This window comes from Vipera berus, assembly GCF_964194415.1.
Source record: "Vipera berus genome assembly, chromosome: 3".
Classification (NCBI taxonomy): domain Eukaryota; kingdom Metazoa; phylum Chordata; class Lepidosauria; order Squamata; family Viperidae; genus Vipera; species Vipera berus.
In genome coordinates, this window is record NC_138204.1 from 188,901,961 (window position 1) to 188,914,557 (window position 12,597).

The 12,597-nt window shown below is 37.6% G+C and overlaps 1 protein-coding gene across 1 annotated transcript in view; it reads right to left on the reverse strand.

The window, feature by feature from the left end:
• MMP16 (matrix metallopeptidase 16) overlaps positions 1–12,279 on the reverse strand; it is a gene marked incomplete at both ends in the record, with an annotated part of 169,740 nt that extends 157,461 nt beyond the window's left edge. The window contains one exon of the mRNA XM_081322723.1: positions 12,148–12,279. Within this exon, the coding sequence (XP_081178849.1) occupies positions 12,148–12,279 (132 nt within the window). The remainder of the gene's footprint in view (positions 1–12,147) is intronic.
• Between the last annotated feature and the right edge of the window lie 318 nt (positions 12,280–12,597).

The window sequence follows — 12,597 nt, forward strand, 5'->3', positions numbered from 1 at the left end:
TACCATTGCTTCCTTTCTGAGAAAGACCCTATTCTTCCAATAAACGATTTGTAAGATGTTGTACATTAGTGTCAATACTGTTTTGCAAGGGGGAGGGGGGCGGAGAATAAAAACACGCTAGGGAAATTCCTCTGGCATAAGATTTCAAGACAGTCTTGTCAAATATATGTATCAGTCCTGCCAAACTTTCTGTAGAACAGCAGAGCTGGAATAGCAAAAACACCCTGAGAAAATTCACAGCCTCACAAGGTATTTAATAAATATTTTGTCACAAAACTTTAGGGAATATTTCTAAGATGCTGAGCCATACTGAGTCTGCATTTTTATACATTCTTGAAAACACTAAACTCTTTAAGAAAACACTCTAAGGAAGAAAATCCAACAAAGCATTATAGAAACCTGTCACCTTCCCCAAGGGGAAATGAAGTCAGGGATCGTTTGCATGTTTTAATTACTAGATGCTTAGAATGGCAGTTGCTGCTGCATCTTTTCTAAACTAGCCATGTCAAAGTAAAAGGACTGGAGAGGAAGAATGCAACTAGGAGTTGCTAGACAAGCAACATAAAAGCATTTTTGCAACCACTCTTTTTTCAGTGTTCTAATTGACATCATCCATTTGATTGAAGGATACAATCAACAGATATGTATTCTTTAATTTAATTAAGAACCATAATTAAAACTGGGTTTGGGGTTTTTTTTGGGGGGTTGGTATACTAAATTGGTAATGTCATATAAATTTTTAGCATACCTGAAATAAAGTTATGTTTTCTGAGTGGTGGCCCATAGACAATTGGTGACCTATGATGTTACCGAACGTGGTTGGTTAGGGAAAGGAATTGCAATGTCACATTATAATCTCATAAAAAGAATGCCATAACATGGTTAGAATTCTCACCCAAATCTTGTAATATTGAATGAGCTGTTAAGTTTTTATGCCATATATAAAAACTTGATTCTCACTGCATGACATTACAGGTAGCCTTGACTTACAACACTTCATTTTGTGACCATTCAAAGCTATGACGCCACTGAAAAAAGTGACTTATGACAGCTTTTCATGCTTACAACTGTTGCAGCATCCTCATGGTCGTGTGATCAAAATTCAGATGCTTGGCAACTGAGACATTTATGTTTGCAGTGTCCTGCGGTCACCTTTTGCAACCTTCTGACAATCAAAGTCAATGTGGAAGCCAGATTCACTTAACAACCATATCACTAACTTAACAGTTGCAGTGATTCACTTAACAACTGTGGCAAGAAAGGTCGTAAAAGGGGACAAAACTCACTTAGCAACAGAAAGTTTGGGCTCAATTATGGTCATAACTCGAGGACAACCTGTACATTTAAAAAGTCAACATGGACTACAATGCTACTTTCTCACACACACGCTACTAGCTGTCCCAAAGGTGCTTTTTCAACAAGCAATGGGACTTTCTTGTTTTTCTTTGAAGACATTTCACTTGTCATCCAAGAAACTACTTCAGCTCTGTCTGAATGGTGAGCTGAGGAGGTTTCTTGGATGATACCGAAATGTCTTCAAAGAAAAACAAGAAAGTCCAGATGCCTCTTGAAAAAGAACTGTTAAGACAACCATGACCTGGATGACTGAGAATCTCCACAGACAATGCTATTAGCTGTTCCAATATATGCCTACATTTATACTGAGCTATTTGGATCAGCCCAACTTGAAAAAATGACAAATGGCCAAAATATCTTTCCCACAATCAAACTTCACACAGCCACCAGAGATTCTTTATGTAGCAAATGTTGGTCTTCTAGAAAGGTAAGCAGTTTTTCTCTCTCTTCAAGAAATACTGAGTAGTTCATACCATCAAGAACCATCCATCTCACTCCAAACTCCTGCCTCAGGCACATTTTCATCCCTGTTGGCTATGGATCAAAGTTACAGGGTTACGTTTGTACCTCTCACACAGTGGCAGTATGGCAGTTTCAAGGTACTTTCAGTCTTGCAGATAATATAATTGTGCTTTTTTAAAAAAAAATTAAAAGGCAACATGAAAAGTAGCATGTGATAATATTTGAAGGAAAACTTTTCATGTTTTCTAAAGTAATGACTTTTACTAGCAGCTAGAATAAAACAGGACAACAAAACAAATCTGTATTGATGCAGGCAATTGACTGGAAGAGTAATGATGCCAAGAATAGGATTTTGTATTTTAGTTATACTAATTTTGATAACAAATCAAATTTGAATTACCTTCACTACCTTTACATATTTCTTCAGTTCATTAAGTCCAACATACACATATACAAACACATACACACATGTCTGTGTGTGTGTGTGTGTGTTTATGTACCGATAGTCTTCTTTAGTAACAATTGAGACTGGCAACTCAATAGTTAAGTGAAGAGCTCGCTAACTGCAATTGTGCTTATGATCTTACTTAGGGTCATAACATTTTTAATCACTGTTAATAACTGCAAACAGTCACTAAATGAGGCAGAATCTAAATGAGTATATCTATCTATCTATCTATCTATCTATCTATCTATCTATCTATCTATCTATCTATCTATCTATCTATCTTTCATCTATATAAGTATATACTCTGTGTGTGTGTGTGTGTGTGTGTGTGTGTGTGTGTGTGTGTATGTACAATATTCATTATATTTTGTGATTAGCTTAATCCTGGTTATCACCCCAAACATGCTATGAAACTATGATATTTCTAATGTTGCAGTTTGCAGAAGTTTTTTTTAGAACAAATGTGCCATTCATCTTCTCTGGACCATTTAAAAAGGATTTTGGCAAATAATTCAGAGAAGACATTATTGGCCGCTACTTCTGACAAGCCCAGTGAAGGTGAGCAGTATCACTGTTTTGATGCTCTTCATTATAACAAATATGTGAATAAATATCACTAAATATCACTGTCTAATATAGTTACTAATCCCTTCTCCCAAAATCATGATCCTTGAGCCATCAAACCATTGAAAAATTTAGAGGAATCTAGAACCATTTGTTTGAGGACAACACTGCTGTCAAATAGGAGAAAGTTTTTTAAAAGGTTGTTTATTAACTTCGGCTGTTTACTGAAGATATTAAAACGTAACATTTAAGAAAATAATTCAAAAGCAATACATTCATCTTTCAGCATTCAAAATTACAATAACTCAGTGTTAACAGAAATGTCCAGTTCTGAGCAGATCTATATAACCAATTTTAGTACAACTCTGCAAAATCTATCATCTGCAATGGCCATCAGTTTTCGTAAACTACTTTATTATATTGTCCCTCTTGTCTCCTCACAAAGCAGTCTCACATATTATGATTTGTGTTAAGGAATTACTTTATTTTCTCACTACAATTTTATAATCTTTGATTATAAAAAAAAGATCAAACAACAATTCATTTTGTATCTATCTTTTAAGTCTGTATCTGTTTTTCAACACTGTAACTTTAAAAAAAATGTTGCCCTGGAAATAATCCTCACTGAGGGAAATGATTTAGAAAGAAATAAACCTACCATATGGGAGTCCAGGTTGATTCAGCAAGTTATGAATGTGTTTAACAAATAAACAAGCATGCATCAAATTGTAAATGAGCTTTTAAAGATCCAGACTGACAAGTCCATGATGCTCTGAAATTTTGAATAATTCTCAGAAGTATTTCTTCTGTGTCAGAAATAATTTTTTTTAGTTTAAATTAGCATGGTTTCCAAGTTGCTTGTTTGCCTGTTTCATAAATAATGAAGTATTTTATGAATATTTCACAAAAGCCTTTATTCTCTTACCAACCTGTTTCTACTTAAAAATGTCACTTGCCAAAACTATTGTATCCCTACCAGCAGGGCCAGCTTTAAGCTAAGGCTGAGTAGGCCCAGGTCTATAGTGCCTAAATTTAGAGATTGTCTATTATTATTATTATTATTATTATTATTATTATTATTATTATTATTATTATTATTATTATTATTATTATTATTATTATTATTATTAATTAAATTTTTATACCGCCCTTCTCCCGAAGGACTCAGGGCGGTGTACAGGGCAATAAATATCAAAATGTAAATACAAAAGTTAAAAAAGAGTTAAAAAGAATTAAATAATTATGCCCAATATAATACAATAATAAAAGTGTGTTAAAACTAAATCCAAACCCCAAACCCATCAGACCAGGCCAGATTGTTCAAATAAATAAGTTTTTAAATCACGCCGGAAGGAGCGAAGGTCGGGGGCCATCCGGAGCTCAACCGGCAAGCGGTTCCACAGGTCTGGCGCGCCCACAGAGAACGCCCTCCCCCTGGGGGCCACCAATCAACATTCTCTGATTGGAGGCACCCTGAGGAGGCCCACTCTGTGGGAGCGCACTGGACGCAGGGAAGTTGATGCCAGCAGCAGGTGCTGCCGTAGGTAATCTGGACCCATGCCATGTAGGGCTTTGTAGGTCATAACCAGCACCTTGAATCTCACCTGGAGGGCAACTGGCAGCCAATGCAGCTCGCAAAGCAGAGGTGTAACATGGGAGTATCGGGAGACCCCCAACACAACTCGCGCAGCTGCATTCTGCACCAGTTGAAGCCTCCAGGTGGTCCTCAAGGGCAGCCCCATGTAGAGAGTGTTGCAGTAGTCTTCCAAATCGTTCTAAGTCTAACCTACATATTGATGGGAGATGGTATCATCAATCAATATAACCTTTAGTTGTCACTGCCTACAAGTTAGAGTATGGCTATATTGTCTTAGAATTCTATTCCAAAAAACTACCCACCCAGACAGGCAAGACACCAGAATATAAATAGACAGCAAACAGCACTCCTTACTATCATCAATGATGTTATCTATTTAAGGTAATGAAATGTTTCCAAGAAAACAAGGAAGCTCAGAGAGCACCAAGGACCCTTCAGAAAACTACCCACACAAGTCCCCAATAAATACTGATATTTTTTTTAACATGGGCTAAACCAGAGGTCCCCAGGGACTGGTGCCATGGAAATTTTTCTCCATGGACCAGAGGGGATGTGGTTTTGAATACTGCCTGCATCCCAAGGATGGAACGTTGCTTATGTGGCCCACTTGCTGGCATGCTGTGGACCAGTGCCGGTCCACGGACCAGGGTTGGGGATAAACCACACAAAAAATAGCTTTGTACTAATCTTGCAGTCATTTTTACACATAAATCTGTTCCTTGTTTTTCCCCATTTTTCCCCAAATCCAACAGCCTGAAATATATGAGATCTTTCATTATTGAATTTGTTGTTATCATGACACCTGGTATCATAAACCTCGGTAATTTATTGAGATTACACAAAAATATTATATAAAATCTCTATCTACCTATGTCCAATCCTCTTTTATAAATTATATAAACTACAGTTTTTCCATATTTTACATACATTTATTACCAGGGTGCTTTTCTCGTTCGTTTTAATGGTCTGCTTATGATATTTCAATACTTCCGATCAAAAATAAAAGTAAAAAATAGCAGATTTTTAAAAATACTTGCTACTCTAGAAATGGCAATTTGAACAACATAAAGAATTCACTTCTTTCCACATGTACTCAGAATTAAATTGTACTTAGTTAATAAGATTTAATTCTAACAAACTGCGCTCCAACTTTTTTCCAGGTGAAATACTTTTCCACATAAAGTCTTTGAAAAGTACATTATTTTCAGAGAACTACGAAAAGGAACCAGACATCAAGTAGACAGAAACGGAAAGGTCATATGTAACAATTCAGTGACAACAGAGCACTAATTCTGAAGTTGTTAACAGTAGAAAAACGAAAAGATCTGCAGCTATTGTTGAAAAGGGCATTCTACATTCTGTATTTCTCAGGTTTAGATTCAGCTGTGTTTTATTTCATAATAGGCAATGTTAACAGTTATCTTCTCTTTTTAATACTAATAATTTAATTAGTAATTTAATACCCAGACCAGCTCAACGTACAACCACAACCGAGCCCAAAATTTCTGTTGTTAAGTGAGACATTTTAAGTGAGTTTTGCCCCACTTTACAACCTTTCTTGCCACAGTTGTTAAGTGAATCACTGCAATTGTAATACAGTTGTAATACAGTTGTTAAGTGAAGCTGGTTTCCCCATTGACTCTGCTTGTCAGCTCACAAAAGGTGATCACTTGACTCCTAGACACTTCAACTGTCATAAATAGAAGTCAGTTGCCAAGTGTCTGAATTTTGATCACATGACCAGGGGAATGCTGCGATGTTTGCAAGTGAGGAAAACAGTCTTAAGTTTTTTTTTTCAGTGCTGTTGTGACTTTGTAAAGTCACTAACTGAACTGTTGTAAGTCCAGGACTACTTGTACTAATAAAAACCTTCCTGAATCCTTTCTACCATGCATTAGTCAATGATGTATACACAAAACTGAATGCAACAAATTGGCATTAGAAAATAAAATAGAAACAAGGTTTCAACTAGACTCATTTAAAATTGGAAAATTTTGGTCACCCAAAAAGTTACCTTCTAGGGTCCTAGTTTTTACAGACTTAACTTAGCCAAATTTTTCCATTTTCAATTATTTCAGCCTTCCAGAGATTACACTATCTGTCCTCTATCTCACAACTTCCAGATGTGTTAGGAATGGGTATTATCTTCTAAAACTTCTTAAGGACTAGAGATCACAAAAGACTGGCCAGGATTCTAGAACTGTGCAAGTAAATTGGAAGAAGTCCTTTCTTGGTTCAAAAATGGCACTAAAGGTAGTCCTTGACATGACCACAATTGTTGCTAAATGAGACAGTTGTTGAGTTTCGCTCTCTTTTACATCCTTTCTTGCCACAGTTGTAAAGTGAATTGCTGTAGCTTTTATGTTAGTAACCCCATTGACTTTGCTTGTCAGAAGGTTGTTAAAAATGATGATGTGACCCTGGGACACAGCAACCGTCATAAATATGAGTCAGTTGCCAAGTGTCTGAAATTTGATCGTGTAGTCGTGAAAAGGCTGCAACTATCAGTGCTTTTTTTGTAAAAGAAAAAGGTGCCAGAACTCACACATGTCATACAACCTGCCTTGCCTGCCCTACAAGGTTCCATCCAAAAAAGGTGCCGGAACTCCGTTCTGAGCATTCTATGAGGAAAAAAGCTCTGGCAACTATGATAAGTGTGAAAAGTCGTTAGTCACTTTTGTCAGTGCCATTGTAAGCTTGAACAATCACTAAATAAAGTGCTGGAAATTGAGGAATACCTGAAAAGCAGGCCATCCTTTGCAAGAGCCCCACAGATAGTTCAAAAGCTGCTCCCAACTGTCCGCATATGCAATTATTTATTTTATTTTATTTTATTAATTTTCCACTTCTGAATTGCCCATCAATCTCAAAGAGAGACAGCACTTCTGTGTACAACACTTCTGCTGGACCACAAGCACACCATGCAGCAAAAAAAAACATTTCCAAACCAGCCATAGGAGCCTTGTAGTTGCTTACACGCTTCAACAAGAGGTGTTTCATTTGCATTAAAACTTTGGAAACACCTCTTTCAGTTGTTTTGCACAGGCATAATAGCTTCATTCACAGAATTCTGATTTTTTTAGAACTTGTACTTCATAGACATGGTTTCTCATACTTATAGTATTGTGATAAAAGCAAAAGTCTTGCAAGAGACTGAGCACATGATCCCTTGTATTCCATAGGCATTATCTCTACACAAGAAAATTGTATTAAAATTGATTTCTTTAAAGTCATGAGTTGTTAACAAACTAGTAACCAATGTGGATTTATTTGTAATCTTGTAAAAGACACCAGCACTTCAATATATTATCTTAGCGTTAACAAGAACAGAGAATTGAAGGAAACTGTCAATAATACTTCAGGTCATTACTCGACTAATCAACTTTTCCCAGCATTTTCAACACTGACTATCTGAAGCTTCTGGAACTGCAGGAAAAAGATTTTCACACTGAACCTAGAGATGCCAACTATTGAATCTAAAACCTTCTACATTCTAAGCATACTCACTTCTGCTGAATTATTCAGTATATTTTTCAGTATATTTTTTTTAAAAGAACAAGATATACTGATCTATAAGAATGAGCACAGATATGTTCCTGAACATTTGGGGCAATTGTTAAAACCCATTAATTACTTCTTAAACTGATATGGGACTCTTGACCTTCTTTGCTCTAACAGAGTAATACAGTTAATACTCTGAAATCCCGGTCTGTTATGGGATATCAGGTCTCATGCCACTGCAGTTATAATTCAGCCAAACAGGTGAACATGACCAGTTGAGAGCACAGATTATTCCAAATGAAAAAAAAATACCATGTGGCTAAAGTAAACATAACTTTGTTACAGCTTTGATACACCATGTGGCAATTATGGGCACAAAACAGATTTGCTGATGAACTCCAAAACATTAGATTTTGACACATTATGGGAAAGCAAACTAACATCTCAACTTTTAATATTAGATGATAACCAATATTGAGACAGCTATATTTACTTACAAAATTTCCACAATGTTTGTGGGATTTAGATTTATTTAGATTACTTCCAGCTATATGCCACTTTGTTTGCGGAAACTAAGTTTTTATCTGGCAATTCATAGAGATTTGTCCCTTTAAAATATCTCAGTGATTTCCTGTGTGTGTGTGTGTATGTGTGTGTGTGTGTATTCTTTGTGTTCTTATTTAGCTATATACTTAAAGTTGCTTCACAGATTGGGATGAGAGGCATATTATATATATATATATATATATATATATATATATATATATATATATATATATATATATATATATATATATATATATATATATATATATATATATATATATATATATATATGTGTGTGTGTGTGTGTGTGTGTGTGTGTGTATGTATGTATGTATATGTATATGTATATGTATATGTATATATATATTTATATGCTACTCAGATACAATACAGAAAGAAACATACAGAATGTTTCATTTTGATTCATCCAGTAAAGCAGATCTCTAGGTAGGTTAAAATTATATGCTAAAAAAATGATCAAGGTTTGGATTGTGAGAGTAAAAGCCTATAAATCAATAAGGTCTGGGCAGAGTCACAAAAGATTCCTTCTCTGAATCTTTCATCACATCTCATCCAATTCAGGAATCTCTGGGTAGCAATGGTTTGGGGACTGCAAAGGAAACACTGGACATGTAAACCCTCTCCCAAGCTAATCTGCAGATTCAATGCTTGCTTTCCATGTCACAGAAATTCAAACAATTTGTGTTGCATACAATTTCTGATGTCTTTTCTTAAAGTTGTATTAAAACTATTTAGCTTACAAAATGTCAAGCAACTGCCATGCACGTGCAGTTTCGGTATTTTTAAGCACTGCAAAAAAAGTTCAAGCATCAGTATAAATAATTTAGATTTATGCCAAAGACTGGCCACAATGAGATTAAAATCCATTTATCTATATACTATGTATTCAGCAGCTATAATGCCAATCCCAAAGGATTTCAGTGGACAGCAATTGTCTCATTTTTGTATTAACTTAAATTGCTCCTGGAACAAAACTTGCTGTGCTCAAGGATGGATGTTTTTTAAGTAATTTACTGTCCCTGGTAAGTGTTTTATGGGTCTGGTGCTGACACAGAGAAATACATGGCAGAGTGTCACCACAATACTGCCAAGTTCTTAGCCTCACATTCCCTTTGCCATTGTGACATAGCAACTCCAGTTTATGACAAATTGCAACTGAAAAGCTCTGTCTTACTGAAGCATAAATGAATGTACTTGCAGCATAAATGTACTTGCAGCACAGTAACAGAAACCTGGTTGATTTTGTAGAGGCAGAAGATGGGTAAAAAAACACCACTATCTGCTCTAACAGAACAATAGGGAGATTAAAACTGAATAAATCCCAACCACCAGGTCCCAAGGAGACTCTAGTCGTACTGACATCTAGGAATTGGAAATGCTTTTCATATCTGCATGGCTTTACTTTATTATTGATATTATTAGGCAAAAGTCCACATCCATTAGCCTTACTCTTTGAGGTTTATGAATTCTGAATTTCATTTATACCCAATTTTGATGAGTCTGCCCATATTAAACAAAACAGTCAGAAAACTTCTCCAGCTTCACTTCTTTTTGCACTCTATCCCAATGTTGACTTTCTTCCCTTCCCTTCTCATTTATTATGCTATGTTCCAAACAAACTAGTTTCACTTCTCATGTCCTAGCACCATCTGCTGCTGGCCTATTTCCTGCAGAGCAGGCTGTTGGCCAGCAACTTCAATGGTAAAGAGAAAACTTCGAGATTTAGAAGGGCTTTCCTCCATGAAAGTGTTGCTACAGCAAGACCTTACTGGAGTCTTTTCCCCCTACCTAGAACTCTCCTCTGCTCCTTATTGGAAGAACAAGAGTAAAGAAGAGCATCAAGGGAACGTTTGGTTAACTAGTGTCAATCCTGATAATGATAAGCACGATTAATCCAAAAGGTATCTGCCACTGTAAGAAAGTGGTATTTTCTGTTCCAAATAGTTTGCTGCTTCAACTTATGAGATCATATTAGAGTGGATGGGGAAGAAAGGTGAAAATAATCAATGCAAAAAAACCCAACCCAAAATGTATACAAGAAAATCTAATCAAAACCACCAAGACATATTGTTAAATATCATAACCAAGATCGGAAATTGAAGAAAAACACATCCTTTAAAATAGGGGTGATAGATAATAAATGGTAAAAATAGTTCATCACATGTAACTGCATTGTCTTTTTTGCTTTAAGAAGTATGAGATTGTGAAAGCTAAAGCAGTAAGTAAGGATGGGAACAGACATCAGATATGCAAAAGAGTAATCTTAGGTTTTAAAGTGCTCTGGGGTCAAAAAGTAAGTAATTGTGGGTATGAAATGTGAAACAGAATGAGTCTCAGACAGAAATAGAGGCTATTCATTTCACATGAAGGATGTGAAGCCTCCTTGAACTTCTCTGCCAAGAACAGCGGCTGGAAAAGATGAAAGATGTAGTTAGGATGGTAGGAACTAAAGGAATTGTGTCAATACAGAGCCATCACATATAATTAGCTAGTTGCCACTGGAAATGGATCCAACTTCAGGGGAGATAAGCTGAAAATATTTTAAACTTAATTGTGTAGAGTAAATAACAAAAGTAAAGCGGGGGAAGGGTAAAATAAACCATATTAAGTTAATGAGGGATGAAAATCTAAAGCAAATGAACCCTACATGGCGCCTGAGAAATCTTTCTACAAATCTTTCTAAGTGGGGCTTCTTTTTTGAAAAGACTTGCAATATAAAATCCTGGTCCAAGAGAAAGCACAACCTGGTCCAAGACTTGCAATATAAAATCCTGGTCCAAGAGAAAGCACAACCAAATCAAGAAGACTAGGGCTGAGAACGCAAAACACCACTGAAAAGTGGTGGAAACAAGTCTACATCTGCTTCATCTTCCCACGTTTTAGCTAACTCCACCTCTTCGATCCCCAAGTTTGTAATGGCCTGAAAAAAAAAAGAAAAAAGAAAAGGTTTGCTTCAATCCAAGTTTAAGCAGCCACATCAGGCAGCGAAGGGCTTCCCGTGACAAAAGAAGCCTGGCTCTATTGAAACAATGGCAATTTCCTCTCCAGTTTGTTCGCACCCGACCGTTTGCTTTTTTTCTTTTTTTCTTTTCTTTTGCAAAGGGGCCAGTCCGAGGGAGAGTCAGCAGTATGAAATCCTGAAATCCTTTAGGGCAGCGTTTCCCAACCTTAGGAACTTGAAGATGCGTGGACTTCAACTCCCAGAATTCCCCAGCCAGCTATAGCTGGCTGGGGAATTCTGGGAGTTGAAGTCCACGCATCTTCAAGTTCCTAAGGTTGGGAAACGCTGCTTTAGGGACTCGGGTCACGACGAGCCCAGTGACGGACGTCCGCCGGTCCTTTTTACGCCGCCGCCAGTCAAGTCGGCTGCGCCCGAGTGAGCGCGCCGTTCCCCACTCCCACCTCGCTCGGCACAATGGTGCGCTTAGAGCGCGCCCGGCATCCCGGCCCTCTGCCGCCGGGGATAACGGAATCGCCTAGCTGAGTAAAGGAGCTGGGAGCCGGGAAAGTCTCAGGGGCTAGGAAAGGGAAAGCGTCCTCGGCTGCTCTGTCTCTGGGAAGCAAGGACTGGCTAGCTCGTTTGCACTGAAGCTACGCACGCAGCAACGCCGGAAGAAAGGAAACACAAGCAGGCACATCGCCCCGACCTTACCTCCACATTAAAATACTGCTCTGCTCGGCATCCGGTGGCACATAAAATCCAAAGCAAGGCTTGCAAGAAGAGGACCCCGGATTGATGCACGAAATCCCCCCGACTTGCAGTGCTGAAGGCGAGTAAGATCATAGTGGATTATGGGCTTCAATGGAGAAGGAAGAGAGAAAGCTCCTTTCCTCCGGCCGCTGCTTTCTCCCTCCCTCCCTCCCTCCCCCTCCTCTTCCTCCTCCTTCCCCCCTTTCGGGTAACCAAACAAAAACAGAACGCGCACACGCGACGTTTTGTTGTGCTAAAAAAAGAATAATAATAATAATAACAATAACAATAAAGCCCCAAACTGGCGAGGAACGGTTGGATGCAGGTTCACCCACTGAGGTGGGAATATAGGGGAGAAGAGGAGGAGGAGAAGGGGGGACTCGACCCTTTACTTCCAAGCGCAAAGTGGCG